The following is a 17,832-nucleotide window of genomic DNA, read 5'->3' as shown; positions in this document are numbered from 1 at the left end:
GATCACTATAATGAATATATAAAATGTAAATCGTTATACTAGAGACAAAAAATTGCCATTAGTAATTTATTTTATCATTAATATAGCATAGCAGGTTAAATTAATTTTTGATGAAAATATTACATTTAATAATTATAATAGTATATATTCATTACATAATATATCATTGTTATCAACTTGAGTTAAGTAGTCATTACCGATTACCATTGATTTACTATTAAATGGTATGAATAAGTCCTCTGTAAACAAGTTAGACAATCTAAATATTTTTAAATTATCACAGTGTATAGCAAATTATAGTTGCATATAAGTAAAATTTTCAAGTCCTTGGGTGTGAATAATAGTATGTAATTACAACAAAATAACTAGATTTGAATTTAAAATGTCTGTATAAAAAAAGTTATTTATTTTTTAAATTCCAAGTTTAAAATAAGAACTACGTATTAGTTATTAGAAACCTTGTATTATTTTTCGATAAATTTTAACTAATTTTAAAATTTTCTTCATTTTGACGATTTTTGTCAACATTTAAACTGTTATACAAAAAATCATGCTTATGAATTCTCAATATTTTAAAATTGAATAAATATTAAATATGAGAGAATCTTGTTTAAAGCTTTGAAAAGTTTAATGTTTTGAGCAAGCCTAAAAAGTAAAAAGCGTTCTCAACGCCATATCACCGAATTTATTTAAATTATTAAAATATAATAATATTATTTTTTATTTTTTTTTATTATATTCATTTAGATAAATTAATTTCATCTATACTGTGGCCAAATCACGTAAAGAAATTCTTGAACTGACTAGTGACTTGATTCATGTCATGGTACTGTTGGTAGATTACTGTACGTCACGATTAAAGATATACCTTTAATAAATATCACGATTAAAAATCTTTAACCGTGATAAATATATCTTTAATCATGCTGTACGTTGATATCAGTCTATCTTAACCTCAGTTTGTTATCAGATAAAAACACATGCTGAATATAAATTTTTAAAAAACTATTTGATTGTTTTCGTTTGTTAAGTAATTTATTATTATTTATTACTGAAAACTTTGTTGTTTAATTGTATACAATAAAATTAAATATAATTAATAATTTAATTACTTAATTATTTCTATGAGTAGGAATGTAATATAATTCTATTGTGTGTTTAGAATCATGTATAGGTTATTTAGGTTTCGGTCTCAAATAAATAATGGATTTCCTCAAATAGTTTTAATTGACAAGCCTCATTTATTAAAAACAGTGAAATATTCTAATATTCCAGGTAAGATATCTTTAATCATTATTAATTGGTTTTGTTGATATTTTATTTATTACATTATTTTCTAATGTGCTTATGCTTTTTTTTATTATATAGAAAGTCTGCAAACTAAAACTAAGACTAAACAGTTTAAAAGAAATTTAAAACGATTTTCAGAAGTAGTACAAGGTTAGTATTTATAAAAATTAATTTATCAGAACTTCATAAATAATTATATCTGAACTTATAATTTGTAATGCCTATGGTTTTAAGATTGGTTAAAATTCCATAAATTATAAACATGAAATTTATTTAAAAACTAAAATAAATGTATCAAAATAGAAAATACTGTATGTACATAAATATCTTTTATCCTATTGTTAGCTTTTAATCTTTGTTAGATTCTAAAATGCTTTACCGTCACTCCGTCACTGTATAATGTGACATTATAATAAAACTTTATCATAATTAAATTATATTTTTACTATTATTTTCATAAGTATAATTTTTTTTTTAATTATTAACTAATTAATATTCCTGTCTTGAGATACTAGAATGAGAAAATAATTGCGTGCATGTTTAGAACTTAGTTGTATCTTGTATACAATAAGTTAACCTCTATCATATAAATTCCTAGACAATTGCTATATGGCTTATGTTTATTGCTGAAATGTCAACATATTAAAAGTATCTATTTTATAACCTGAGGCTTAGTAGTTATCCAATTTAATATTTAATATTTGAAATTTTTAAATAGTGATTTACAGTTTTATTTGTATTTTTGTTCTAAGTTACCAGTAGTGTTGCCAGTCAATCTAAAGTAAAAGTAAAACATTTAAAACCTAACCAAGTGCAAAAAATGGTTGCCTGTAAAAAACCATTGGCTATGTTTCCTAAGACATCAAAAACAAATAATAGTTGTTCTGATAAAGTTTCCATAAAAACTATATCTAACATAAAAAAACACAGCATTAAAGAAGAGCTGTTAGATGAAATGGATGAAATGAATGAAGATCAAATCAGTTTGCTTAAAGATACTGATTTTTTACAAACAATAACTATGACAGAAAATGACATTGAAAATAAATTTGTTTCCAATCATTTAAAAGAAGAGCAAGACTTTTATAATAGCATTGAACTATCTAAAAGTAAAGATAAATTGTAAGAAAATTTTATGATTATTTGAACGTTATGTATTTTACACAAGTAACAAACATTTTTATATTTTAAAGATCAAAAAGAGAGCGTAATCGAAATATCGCTGCAAAAAATAAACTTGAGCTAAAAGAAGCTATTAAACAACTCAATATTAAAGGCCGGGAAAAAAGTCTCAATCAAACACTTCTAGCATATATAGATTTATGTGTAAGTTAAATATATATGTACAATATATTATAAGAAAAGAATATTTATAATATATATACAGGTATCCCGTGAAGATTTATCCATTGAGATATCTCTAGAATAATGGAGATATCTTAATTATTTAATACCACATAAATGCCAGTGTTATCAAACATGTGGCCTGTGGACTTGTATCCGTTTATAATAGAAAAATATTTTAAAAACTAAAAAAAAATAGTAAAAAATATTAAAAATACTTCTAGTCCTTGTCTGTTAGTCTTTTAAAGAAAAAATAACTATGACATTTCTATTATTTCAGGATATATTACAATGGATAAATCCTTGTGGGATACTTTATACATACACACACATATTATATACATATTATATATATTTTTTAAATTTATTTAATTATTTTAGGTATGTTGTGGATTTCTTAATAGAGGGTTAGCTGCTTTGAATCATTATTGTTACAAGAGTGTTTCTAATAAAGTATCTCTAAAAATAACAGATATTCGGATTTTTACATGTTTAATGCATGGTTTTGCAAGCAAGGTAAATATAATGGTGTTCTATGTATTCATAGATGCATATTAACAGAATGATATGATATACTAATAAATTGTGTTGAATTTGGATTAAATTAAAATTTATAAACTGTTTTTAATTCAAATAAGTAATATAATTATTTTAAGGGTAACCTATATATTGTTGAAGGTAATATCTTTTTTCAAACTCGTTCAAATTATATTTCTCTACACTACAATTAGTGAAAATATGAATATTTTTTAAATACTATAAATTTATAAAAGAAGAAAAAAATTATTTAGCAGTCTAATTAATTAATAGACGGATAATACTATAATAGATTAATATTAATAAAATTCTACTCCAACATATGTTGTTTCCATTTTACACACATATAACATAGCAAATTTGCGTTTACTATACCCATTATGTGCTTTGAGCTTAAATATTAAAGTTAAAATGAAGTACATTATTTGTTATTAAGCATTGTATTTTTTAATTTTTAAGTAAGATATCCTTATGTAAAATGTTACAAATTTAAAATAGTTATGTCTACCTTAAAAATTAAAATATTGGAAAAATCAATGCATGGTCATTGATAATATTTTTAACTTTAATTTTGACAACAAAGCAACATACTCTTAATATTAAAACTAAAACTATTTAATATATTAACTATATATTGAATGCCAATTGGCTATGTTGTATGTTAGTTAAATAGAGACAACTCATGCGGAGCTGGAGTTCTCTTATATCCATTCCCTTCTAATCTATTTTTCAGATACATAAAGTTATAAAATGTTTTAATTGAATTTATATTTCTTATTAATATTTTTAGGGAAACTATGAAAAATTGAAAGAAATTTGGTCATTATTAGAATTATCTCAAACAAAACCAAATATTCAAGCATATGCAGCTGCCTTTGAGTGTTTAGTTAATAAAAAAGAACCAGGCTCATTCGATATATTACAAGAATTATCTAAACAATTTTTGTCTGATGTAAGGCGTCACAAATGTATATATTTAAATAATGTATTTTATTATTTTATGAATTTATTTTTCCGTTTTAGGGGTTTTCGTTTAATAATTTATTTGATAATTGTATCTATGTCGGAAATCAACGAGAACAAGTATTAAAAGCTGTACGATTATTAAATCCTTCGTTTGAACCACATCACAGTATTGAAAATATTTACTATTCTTGCTCCCTTTTAGATCATTTGAATTCACAAAAAGTAAAAATATCATTAAAACTGAATCATTGTTTGAATATATGTTTATATAATATATTTTATTTAATCTTTAGTCTACGTTTAAATGTCCAGCTGAAGGTCTTTTGGACGAAAAGAAAATTCTTGAATGTGCTCGGAAACAACTAGAATTAGAAATGTCTACTATTGTAAAAGTACAGTCTGTTGACAATAATAATTCTACACCATCCCAAAAAGTTTTGGATTATGTAAGGATTTAAATAAATTATACTTAGATATTTAGTTTTATGTTCTATTTAAAATTAAAATGCAATTGTTGAATGTAATCATTAGAAAATCATTAATAAGACATTCAAGAAATTTAAAAATAAAATAAAATATATATATATATATTTACTCACAGTTTATATTTTGTATTCTTTCTAACTTTTATATTTTCTTATGTTGAAAACAGGAAATTATATTAAATTAAATTAAATAATTCTATATTTTTTATTATAAACCATGCAGCATTCTTAGAGTTTATCAGATTCAGTACAAAATAAATTGTTTGCTATTATTTTATATGATACAACATAATAGTTGATGATTTTAATTGTTTTTTTTTGTGAAATCATTTTCTCTACTATTGTTTACTAATTATTATCATACTATATACAATTTTTTACTTAAAAATAAAAATAATATTTCCTACCTTCGACCCTTTCAAAAAAAAAAAAAAAAAAATATAATAAATAAATGCCAGAATTAAAAAACAATTGGTAAAGTATTAGTAGAAAAGTTCCAAAATCAAATATTTATATTCATAATTTTATTTTGTTTGTGTAAATCAAGGATATGTCATTTATTTTAATTTATAAATCCATTTTGTAAAATTTTAATTAAATTCAATCTTAATAAAGATTGAATTATTCCAAATAATGTGTTGTTACCAACAACTTGTACTCTATTCAAATTTGAATACTATATGTATTAATGATTTGCTTGTTCTTTTATGCTTATAGAGAAATAAATTAGAAGACTTGCAAGAAAAATGGAAAGAAACTATAAGGAATGCTATTGCACGTGAATTAGAAAGTATACGTGCTCAGCATAACTGTTTAAAATCTTATCGGAATGTAAATATATATCCTTATTTAAGAGTTTTAAATACAGAGCAATATGTTGATATAATTATACAAGAAGTACGAAAGCTAGCCGAAGGGTCTGAAACATTTAGTCCAACAGTAAATTTGCTGTATCGAAATTTAGCTAATCAAGTTAGATTAAGGTATTATATTATATTTAGTATAATTACAAAATTATACCATAAATATTTTCTATTCAAAAATCAGGTACCAAATTAAATATAAAAAGAATACAAAAATTTTGGAAAAAATAAAAGCAGTTTACAGTGATTATTGTTTATGGTATATGAATAGTGAAAATAGTGATAGTCAAAATACAAGACAACAATGGCAACAATTAATATATAAATACAAAGCAATAGGAGCAGATATTGTAAGTTTTGCTTGAATCAAATTTTTATTAATAGATAAGTTGTATCATATTATTATATTTTAGTGTCTACTGTCTAATAATAAACTGTAATACATTATTTTTAATTGAATTAGAGTTATGGTTGTAGACAAGTACTGAAATATCTAACATTAATTATAAAACCTTGTAAAATATTTTTAATTGTACATACTTTAGTTTGCATACTCAGAGAACGTAAGTCTACCCTGACCAAATAAATATGTCTTGCTCTGTGCATCTACCACAAAAAGTCGTGGCTTGGTAGAAACTAAACGCTGTAGCCACGTCTTGATTTTAGATGTGATGCAGTCATGCTCTTGAAGAGTAGAATATGAAAAATAGGGAGATTTTTAAGTTTTTAAAAGTTGCAAATATGATGCTAATATTTTCTAATAAAAACTTTAAAATGTTCGCTTAAGAGGACGCCATACCTGCATGTGTTGTCTCTGTCTTACTAATGTATATCATAAAAATATTTCGTTAAGCAGAATTCATTTTGTGATGTTAACTTTAATATTGGATTAAATTTACCTATTATCAAATTTAAAGGTAAGAATATTATATAGACAATAACATATGCTTTTAATGATATTTTTATTTTAAAGCGAGTTACAGCTATATAAAATGTTGCAACTTAAAAATGTTCATAACTCACTTTAAAATAATAATATCAATAAAATCATATGTCATTGTCCAGATAATATTCTTACCTTTAAATTAGATAATAGGTAAAATTACTCCAATATTAAAGCTAACATTACGAAATTTATTCTGCTGAATGAAAATGTGTTATGATGTATGTCAGTAAGACAGAGACAGCACATGCGGGTATGGCGTCCTCTATATATTCCATTAAAAACTGATAATATATAAGTTTATATATATATATATATAGGTTAGCTTTTTTTCAATTGGGTCATTATTTATTTTGCTAAAATAACTATGGAAAATAAAAAGAATAAAAAGAAATAAAAAATGTATTTTTGAGACACATAATATTTTCATGTAAATGGTTGGAATGATATTTTTAAATTATTTAAATTCATAAATACATTATGTATTTTAATAAGCTATGATAATCCATGACCAATTTCATCTGAAATTTGCCGATATTTTTAACTATCGTGTATTTTCAGTTAATAGTTGAAAAATTATGGTTGAGTTGGGATCTTGGTATCATTAAATAAACTATATTCTAATATTACTGTGGTTGTAAAAGTTAAGAAATCATTGTATAATTAAAATATTTATTCCTCTGCTCAGAATCTAATCTAATAATGAATAAATTAACATAAAAATGTAGGATAGATAGTATAAACCATTTTTAATTAATTATTAATACTAGCACAGCTTTTCATTTTATTATGTTTGTTATTAGGAACAAGATGACAAACAATGGCCTCCTACTGTATTAAACAGCATTGGAAAATTTTTGTACAACATTATTATTAAAGACATAAAAATTGATGTTAACATTATGAAAGACAATGTAGAAGAAGAGTAAATTAGAATTTATTATTGCAATTTTTAGCTTTAATTACCTTAAATAAATTCATTTAATTTTTAGGCATTTATTACCAGCATTCTATACAGTTTTTCGTGGACAATGTCAACATGTGAAACAAGAAATTAAACCACATCCTGTATTGTCCAAACTTTATCAGTTATCTGAACCTAATGATTTAATATTTGATGTTACTATGATTCCTATGTTAAGTCCACCAGTTCCTTGGACTTCGATCAATTCTGGAGGATATATTGCTGCTAAAGCAGATCTAATCAGGTAAACTAGTTTATTAAATTGAAGAATATTATTTAGATTTATATTTTTCTAAATTCATTGTGAACACAAATAAATGTTGTGCAATTTTTGAATTTTATATAATAAAATAACGATAGAAATATTTTACATTTAATTGTAGTATTGATGCATTATTTAAAGAATTAAACCAGATTAATTATAATTAATTTTTTATTTAAAACTCGTTATGATTATAATATTATTAATTACATTTTGTGTGACTTTTACAATATGCTTCATTGAATTAATGAAAGTTGTTGGCTAGAAATTTAAATAACTGTAAATTACCTGAGATAGACAAATCAAAAAACTTTAATAGTTTTGAATTATAATTGTTATTTGAAAATGTGTAAGACAGTATTTTAAATTATTTTTTGTTTAGGTTACCACAACAAGCTATTTTACAATGGCATAGACTTGAGCAAACACCAAAACAGGAACTATATCCAGCCTTGGATGCACTGAATCAGTTGGCATCTATACCTTGGACTATTAATAAACCAGTAATGTCTTTATAAATTGATAATAATTATATAACACAAGATAAATTAAAAATTTATTTATTATTTTAATAGGTTTTGGATGTAGTTCTTCAAGTATTTCGTTCTGGTGGTTCTACAAAATTAGATATTCCAAAGCCTTTATCTGCCTTCCCATCTCCTCAACCAATATCACAGAGTATGAGTAAAGATGAACGTTCTAGGTTGTATAAAGAGCGAGCTATATTAAAAAGACAAAAAGCTGAAATGTTTAGTTTGTGGTGCGATGCTTTATATAGGCTATCATTAGCAAATCACGTAAATATTTAAAATTTAATTTGAAATGTTATTTAACAATAATTAATTGAGAAAAAATTTCAGTTTTGTGGTAAAACATTTTGGTTACCTCATAATATGGATTTTCGTGGTCGAGTATATCCATGTCCTCCTCACTTAAACCATCTTGGCTCGGATATGGCCAGATCATTGTTGTGTTTTGCTAAAGGAAAACCACTTGGGTCTAATGGTCTTAACTGGTTGAAGGTAAGTTTTTAAAATTAATTAATTTATAACTATTAACAATGAAGAGTTATTATTATTCTTAGATACATTGTGTTAATTTAACTGGACTGAAAAAAAGAAATGCTGTTAAAGAGAGACTTCAATATGCAGAAGAGATACTTCCAGATATATTAGATTCTGCTCAAAATCCTTTAAAAGTGAGTAGTATAAAAATAATTGTTTTGTTAAAATAAATGAAAATTTTTTAATTTTATTATTATTTTTATTACTTTTGTTAATTTATTTAGGGAAATATGTGGTGGGCCGAATCTGAGAATCCTTGGCAAACTTTAGCGTGCTGTATTGAGATATTTCATGCTCTACAATCAAAAAATCCAGAAAACTTTATTTCTCATTTCCCTGTTCATCAAGATGGATCATGTAATGGTTTGCAACATTATGCAGCTTTAGGTAAAGATTTTGCTGGAGCAGTAAGTGTCAACTTAACTCCTTCTGATATACCACAAGATGTGTATAGTTGTGTTGCAGCTATGGTAAACACTTTGATATTACATATAACATAAATAATAGATTAAGATTAGATTTAATTAATTAATTTTTCTAGGTTGAAAGAGAACGTTCAAAAGACGCTGCAAATGATGTTGTAATAGCAAAATATTTAGATGGATTTGTTAGGCGTAAAGTAATTAAACAGACTGTAATGACAACAGTTTATGGTGTAACTAGATTTGGTGCTCGTTTACAAATTGCTAAACAATTAAAAGGTATTTTGAACAATATTTTGTATGAATATTATACTTATAATATATTTATATCTAAATATTTTTTTGAAAGATATTGATTCATTTCCTAAAGATAAAGTATGGTCAGCTTCTACTTATTTAGTGGCCAAAACATTTGAAAGCTTAAGAGAAATGTTCACTTCTACAAAAGAAATACAAGTAAAGTTAAATTATTAATAATACTACTTTTGATAGAAAAATAATAATAATGTAATGGTTCTATGCTTTTGGGCTACCAACAGTAAAAGATCACAGGATTGGCTAAAATCTGAAAAGCTTAGAGAATAGGTTAACATCCTCAATAGTAATTTAAAAAAAATAAAATAAATTGATATATTGCTCCTTTGATAATATTGTTCAAAACTGTCCATAGAACAGTACAATTTATTATATAGAATATTTTCCTAGTAATATTAGTGAATATTTTGAAAACTTTTTTATTATATTTTAAGTAGTTAGCCTCCATTGTAACATTATTAAAAAAAATATTTGGAATATTTTTTCTTTTGACTTAAAGTACTAACTAAATTCAATGTACTATACAAACAATATTAAAGTATAAAATCGGTGTCTTCTGAGTTCAGACACAGAAAAATATTGTTAGGTATATGTCGTAAAATCAATAAATTAATCACTGCACTTAAAATCTATAGTCTATTTAAGAGAATGCCAGTGTAGTATTTGTTATCTCTCTCTAACCCACGCGCAACATAGCAAATTTTACGTTCACCAAAATGGCTATAACCATATTAATTTCTTTCTCAAATTAGAGTGAAATTACCTATTATAAAATTTAAAGTTAAAAACATTATAGGGTTAGGGCATCTCATAAGGTTTTATTATATTTTTATTTTAAAGCAAGTTTATACATCTTAAAAAACTCATAACTCGCTTTAAAATAAAAATATAATAAAACGCTTATGAGATGCCCTAGATAATGTTCTTAACTTTAAATTTTATAATAGGTTATTTAACTCTAATTTGAGAAATTAATATGATTATAGCCATTTTTGTGAACGTAAAATTTGCTATGTTGTGAATGGGTTAGAGAGAGATAACAAATATTACGCTGGCATCCTCTTAAGTTAAGAAAAATGTTTGATGACCTGCTAATGTACAAGAGTGTAGCTAAATAATAAGGTAGGCATATATATGGTTGACTTTATGAGAAAGATAAAAAAATGTTGCCTGATCTCTGCCCTATGTAAACTGGTTATCTATGACCAGAGCTGTGCCGTTAAGATTTGGCGCCCAGGGCAAAATTAAAATACTCACCCCCTACTTTATTTATCATTATGCATTTCAACTTTTTTGGCCCCCCTTTAAACCAAGCGCCCAGGCCGCATACCCCCTAAGCTCCCCCACGGCATGGCTCTGCCTATAACTGTGTTAACTATAATATTATAGAAAATCATTATTTAGATATTCAAGTATTTTATGATTGAAATTTACAATGAATATTTACTTTTTTTTAAATTTAAATTATTTTATATTATTTTAGGATTGGTTTACAGAATGTGCCCGTGTAATATCACAATCATGTGGTCAAAGTGTAGAATGGATAACACCATTAGGGTTACCCGTAGTTCAACCATACAATCGTAGAAATAAAAGCCATGATTATACTAAGAAATCTAATGTTAAAATAGGAGAACATTTTATATTGGATATGTATGAGTTAGTATCTAATTAAGTAATCTTAAAATTTTTTGTAGATATTACAAGTTCTATTAATACTTACATTCTATTAAAACTTAATGTTATGTTTAATTTATAGTCGGCCAAATGTAATGAAACAAAAGAATGCCTTTCCTCCAAATTTTATCCACTCATTAGATTCTAGTCATATGATGTTAACATCCCTTCATTGTGAACGAGCAGGTATCACATATGTATCTGTACATGATTGTTTTTGGACACATCCTAATTCTGTTGAAATTATGGGAAAAGTAATATTGATATAAACATATATTTTTAATGAACTTTTTAATTATATATAACAATATTTTTAGATTTGTCGAGAACAATTTGTAGCACTACATAATGAACCAATTCTAGAAAATTTATCTAATTTTATGATTAAAAAATATGAACTTCCTAATTAGTAAGTGTAATAAGAACTTAGAATATAATTATATTAATATTATTTATTATATTATTTTTTTCCAGTGATATTACAAATGATACTCAAGATATGTTAAATATTTTTCGACAATTACCTAAAAAAGGAGATTTTAAACTTAATAATGTTTTAGACTCTGTATATTTTTTCAGTTAAAACGTTTTAGTTTGTTATGATATGAGTTTTTGTTTATATTTTGTTTTCTAGTCTTAAAAATATATTTGTATTTTTTCAAAAGAAAGTTTACTATTTTTTCTTGTTTAAAGACCCCATTATTTTTTTATAATATATTAATAATCACAATACATAAAATGTTTTTAAAAAACAAGTAATAATGAAGAATACATTTTATATGTATGAATAAAAATAAAATAACTATAAATGTTCATTGTCATTGTGACGAAAAATTGAAACAATTTTGATTTGCATAAGTGTACACAGAAATAATTTTTTAATAATTATGTGCTTTTTTCTGATTAAAAAAAATTAAAAATCGTTCCACTAATATTTTATGTTTAAATTAACTTTAATATATTATCTAAAGTATATTCAAATAAAATAATGTTTTATGCACACATTAATTTAAAAAATATATTTAGTTTAATATTGAATGTAAACCTATTATAAATTATATAATAATTTAATATTATTAAAATTTGACAAGAACTTTATGGACCTATTAAAAATATAGATATTCTGTTTCAAAATAAAAAATAGCATAGATATGTGAAGTATGCAGCTTGTTCAGTATCTATTTTAGGATTTCTTATGTTGAATTTCAGCTACATCTACTGTATGAATTAATATTTTATTTTATTTTTTACTAATGGTTGTACTAATTTATTATTATGAAATAAAAAAATTAAATTATGATTAAATACTCATAACCGACCTTCACCGAGATTTTCTCGATATATTTCTCTGGCTCAATCCGGGTCTGGGCCCAGTATTCTATAATGACTAATTATTAAGTAATATTGTTAAATGTACAGTAGAATTCCAATCTAGCATATTAAACTGGCTTTTTATGTTACATTACTACATTAATTAGTACACCTTAACCAATTACAAAAATGAATTATAATATATGATTAATAAGTAAGTAGTTGATAGTTAATAATATCTGCTCATCTTTGTAGTGGCAAAACAAAAACCTAAAATAACTCATAAGAGACAAAAAATTTACTCAACCATTCCCTGCCAATTGTCATAACCTACAATATACTTCTATAAATTGTAATAAATACTAGTACTATTAATACTAATACTAATACATAGTTATTGTTCGTCACTTTCATATTGGCATCCACCCACCCCTAAATCTTAAAAAAAAATATTTTAACCTGCTAAAATACTTAGAGTTTGTCCAATGTTGTTTGGTTGCCAAGTGACCAAAGTGACAACTTGACGTCTTGACGTAAGGGAGATGAAAATTCGCTTCAAGATATCTAACTCGAATTTATATTAATTTATATTTCTAGGAAAATAAAAAAAAATTCAAATTGTCAAGTTTTTCAAGTTATCGAGGTTCGAGTTATCATGACTCTACTATATAAATCAATATATATTTTTGAAAGTAATATATTTTTATATAAATTTACTAAACCGAGCCACCGAGGGTCAAAATGTTTAAAGTTTTTTCATAGTATTCTGGCATCCAGATGTCCTTCAAACATCTGCTGCCCGAGATAAGTGCCCTTAAAGGCTTAAAAAGTTAAAATTCCCTGTCAAATCTGGCCCTGGTACAAGACAAACTATAGTTTATAGGTCTATCAGTGGTGGATCGAGAGGGGGGCGTTTGGGGCGATTCCCCCCCGTTCTCTCAAAAAAAATAGTTTAAGTCCCTGATTTTAGTTTTTGATGTAATTATACTTCAAGGGTAGGTAACAAAATTATGGTGATACATTTTTTTATTACTATTATTTATTATAAAAAATATTTTTTTTGTTCAGTACGAGACTCTGGAAAGTAACAAATGTATGTACTTAAATAAATACTTTATCAAAATAAATGTGTGCCCTTTAAAAATCACCCCCTCCCCCACTGTTATCTTGATCTGGATCCACCCCTGAGGTCTATGAGACAAACCATCAGAGTACCAACTACGGTACACGAATTGCGAACGAAAAATCCGCTTTAAAAAAAGTCCGGATTCAGTTTTTATAGTTAGACAAAAAGTCCGAGCACATTTTTAGTGTCAAACAAAAAGTTCAAAAATACAAAATATTTTATATAATTATTATTTATTTTAAATATTTAAAAATTTAAAAATGTTTGTACATATTTTATATTATTATATTTTTGTATACCTAATTAACAAAAATATAACGAAAATCCACTTAAGTTACTAGTTAGGTATCTCTATAGTAATGGAAAATTGATAATTGTTTATTATTTATACTATTTTTTTTTTGTTAATATTTTTAAATACATATATCTACGTACCTAATAAAATTAATTAAAATTAATAATAAAATATATAATTATAAATGAAAATAAGAAAATAGAAAAAAAATATAATAATATAATGTGTATAATATATAATGTCTACAAACATTTTTAAAATAAATATTAATTTTACAAAATATTTTGTATTTATGGACTTCTTGTCTGACACTAAAAATGTACTTGGACTTTTTGTCCGACAATAAAAACTGAATCCGGAAATTTTGTCCAACTATTTTTAAAACGGACTTTTTGACCGATTACCATGGTACTCATGGTAGTCAACTTATTAAGTAATAATTTTTGAAACTTTTAAGTGATAAAGAAAAAAACATTGTATATATTTGTAATAGTTTTTATATTAATTTTTCAAAAGATTAACATTTGGATTATTTGTATAGTCTAAGATACGTAAACACTTTCCAGACTTTCGTAAATTATAATTGTCATTGTAATTATATGTATAATTGGGGATCAATTGTCCGTTATCCGCATACGGCGTTTTTTTTTGGAGAGGACCAATTGTCCTAGATCCATTTTTATCACCAAGGCTAGCTTTTTAATTTAAACAGTAATTAATAAATAAATAATGAGAATTATTTATTTATTTTCGTTCATATATTATATTGTAATTTGTGTTATAATTTAAAATCATAGACAATGATTTTATTTCGTTGTATATACTATGAAGAAACCGATTTCGTAGTTTCGATTAGTCATCATTAGTCATTACTCACTCAGATAAAAATAAATAAAAATATTTAGGTACTGTAATTTGTAACTTTGTAAGTCTGTAAATAAATATACATATTATAATCTGTGATGCGTATCTATAAATTACAATGCATTAAGTCACATCTGCGGAGAATTAGATTACCATAATATTATATGTAATTTTATTTTTGCAACACTAACTTTTTTTTTAAATTTCTATTAATAGGTAACTATATATATATTTAACTTTCATTATTATGAATAACCTACTAAAAATGTTTGAATTAATTTTTTTTAAATATATTTTTACGAGAATTTTATTATAGTTGGGTATTATGATTAATTTTGTACCACTCTTTTTGTAAAATTATAAAAACACAAAATACAAAACATTGATTTAAATTATTCCATTTATTAAATTATTACTTCGATAGTTAGCGGCGCAAATAAATATGCGTTGGAAGTTTGTAATCTAGATTCGGTCGTAAATCGGTACACATCAACTGATTTTTGAACGTAAACATACTGTGTACGTCTCTATTCAGTTTATGTTAATACTGACAAGTGAGTAGTGACAAATGGCAATTAAAACATCCGCCTTTCAATCTGCAGTTTAAACTCAAAAATCTGACATTTTGAGTTACGACTTTACGAGCTAAGATTATGGTGGGATTTTTTTACCGTTGTTAATAGTGTCGGCCTAGAATTTAAAAAGTCTCGGCCGCAATTTTCCTCTGGGGCATCAATTTTTTTTCTTCTTTTAGGTTGTTTATAGGGTAGTGGATTCAGTGGCGTGCTCACGGGTAGGATCAAGGTGTCATATCTCCCCTTTGGCTTTTTTTGTATTGATTTATTATCTACATGAAAAAAAAATTAGGATCTATGACAAGTCAAAAATGAATACCCCCCATTCCCCCTTTTCAAAAATGCTGAACCGGTCACTGAGTGGATTAGTGTATATAGACGGCGATAAGTACAACTTATAATAAACCTTGTATTAAATTTTAAAGATTTTTGGAATGCAAAATTTTTTCATCGGCATTTCAAAAAAAAACTTAGTAAAATCGAAAATTTTAACTGTCTATAAATAGCTTGGAAAAAGTTAAAATAGTTTTAAAAAATATCTTTAATCGTTAATAGATAAAGTTAATATAAACATTTGGTGAATTTAAATTTGGTATTTACAATGATTCGTTTTTGAGTTACAACAAAATTTTGTATGCGTAAAAATTCCCGTTTTTCGGCTTTTTCATGAGGCTTTTGAATATTACTGAAAATGTATTACTTTTTACCCCCCCCCCCCAAAAAAAAAAAAAATAAAATAAAAAATACCATTTAGATTCACTTTCTTTTTCCTAACGAGGCTGCAGTCAAAAATCAAAGCATTATTATTATTCCAAAACATGATGACAGACACAAAAAAAAAATATATAAATAATTAAAAACACTTATTGTAAAATCAATACATTCATGATTCATTACTCCGTTCAGAATCTTAAAAGCAATTAAATAAAAAAAAGAATATAATTGTATGATTGAAGTGAATACTTTATAAGCGACAGCGGACCGTTTGAAGTAGACCATTTAACGCCAAGCTTATGAATAAAAATTGAGGTGGTTTATATTTTTATTGTCAAATTTGTTATCTAAATCTAATACGGAAATAGAATATTTTTATAGTCCCAACACTCCTAATTACTTGCAGTCTGTAGGCCCCAATGATAAACACTATACTAAAATAAATTACATTGAAAATTTCCAATCAATAAGATTATTTTTATTCAAATTGCAATTTCCTCAAAATTAGACTGGAGTTGAGTAACTACTAATATAACAATTAAACTGCATCACTCTTATTTAGACAAAATGTCTTCAACCTCTTCACTATCTGCAATGGTTAATGTTTCTTTGAGCATTATTTTTTCTTCGTCAACACCGTCTCTACGGACCGTACCATCTTCTTGTTCCACCGTTCCACATGTTTCAACTTTTCAAATCATAACATCATTATCATTCGAATAGTTTCGTCCTTATTATTTTTTCATACCTTATCTTATTCATTGAATTACGATTTAGATAAATGTCTTTATCGGAAATATAGAAATAGTATTTAGGTATTTTATTGTACATAGGTACAATAAGTTCGTATATTTATTGGATAGCTATCCGTTTTTTAGATATATTTAAATACTTCGGACTAGATACCTAAACCTGTCCACGTCCATTATTCAGAAATGTCCACTATTTAGAGGAGCATTATCCATTAATTTCAACGGGTCTATGCCGGGACTGGTAATTTTGGTTTCACTGTATATATTTTACCTAAAATGTGTTCAAGATTTTCTGATGATGACTATAGGAAAATAGAATGGTTAGATATTGTTCAAAGAGAAAATTTAATAATGACTAAATCAAGTACTCGGCACTGCTTATTCTATTAAAATTATGTATCACAGTAAAGTATATAGGGGGGGTTCAATTCAACCCCTCCTGAAATGTATGATTGGTACGGGCATTGATTTTGATTGTATGTATAATTAATAGAAATTTAAGAATGGAAATTATTTTTAACTCCCCCCCCTGAAATTAATTTTTCTATATTCTTGTGAATATGTTTATAATTGTTTTTATTGTTTTATTAATAATAATTATTATTAAATCGCAACATTGGAAACAATTAATAATATATTGTTGCACTTTGATTAAACGTTAAATTATGCATTATGCTTATACTTTAGGAAAATAGTAATTTTTATTTACAATATTAAATCATTTTTGTTATCTTATTATATAAGCATTAGTGATGAGTGATAACGAACATTGGTCTTTATTAAAATGGCGGCCAATAGATTCAATAATTATAGAAATTATTATCTATAGCCGTGGCTTCAACCAATTACACAGCTGGGAAATGATGACAACTGACAGGCGCTGTATTACAGTTGTTAATCTATAGTTCATTATATCATGATTATAATATATATGTGGTCCAGCTGCTGCTCCAGCGAGAACGCGCGTCACGCCGTGGTTTAACGAAAAACGTTTTTCTGCGCAACTTCACTGGACACCTTGTCGTCGAGACCGGTTCTACTAATGAGTATGTTGGGATATCGC

At 25.4% G+C, this 17,832-nt stretch overlaps 1 protein-coding gene across 2 annotated transcripts; it reads left to right on the top strand.

The window, feature by feature from the left end:
- Positions 1–1,058: 1,058 nt before the first annotated feature.
- LOC113556109 (DNA-directed RNA polymerase, mitochondrial) lies at positions 1,059–11,741 on the top strand. 2 transcript variants are annotated; one of them, XM_026960863.1, is made up of 23 exons: positions 1,167–1,275; positions 1,369–1,440; positions 2,043–2,412; positions 2,484–2,616; positions 3,016–3,150; positions 3,962–4,123; positions 4,195–4,359; positions 4,431–4,583; positions 5,340–5,605; positions 5,670–5,835; positions 7,232–7,353; positions 7,421–7,636; positions 8,037–8,157; positions 8,230–8,451; positions 8,515–8,676; positions 8,739–8,852; positions 8,943–9,188; positions 9,260–9,419; positions 9,490–9,596; positions 10,939–11,114; positions 11,215–11,386; positions 11,450–11,541; positions 11,607–11,741. In XM_026960863.1, exons 1-23 carry the CDS (start codon positions 1,167–1,169, stop codon positions 11,713–11,715), a joined length of 3,750 nt encoding a protein of 1,249 aa, XP_026816664.1. In that variant the 3' UTR covers positions 11,716–11,741. The 2 variants fall into 2 exon arrangements, 1 of the variants encoding a protein (XP_026816664.1); XR_003405448.1 differs by lacking the exons at positions 10,939–11,114; positions 11,607–11,741 and having other exon boundaries at positions 1,059–1,275.
- The last annotated feature ends 6,091 nt before the right edge of the window (positions 11,742–17,832 follow it).

The sequence above is a fragment of the Rhopalosiphum maidis genome, chromosome 4, assembly GCF_003676215.2.
Source record: "Rhopalosiphum maidis isolate BTI-1 chromosome 4, ASM367621v3, whole genome shotgun sequence".
In the NCBI taxonomy this organism is placed as follows: Eukaryota; Metazoa; Arthropoda; class Insecta; order Hemiptera; family Aphididae; genus Rhopalosiphum; species Rhopalosiphum maidis.
Note: the sequence above shows the minus strand (reverse complement) of the source record. Positions and strands in the feature narration are given on the sequence as shown.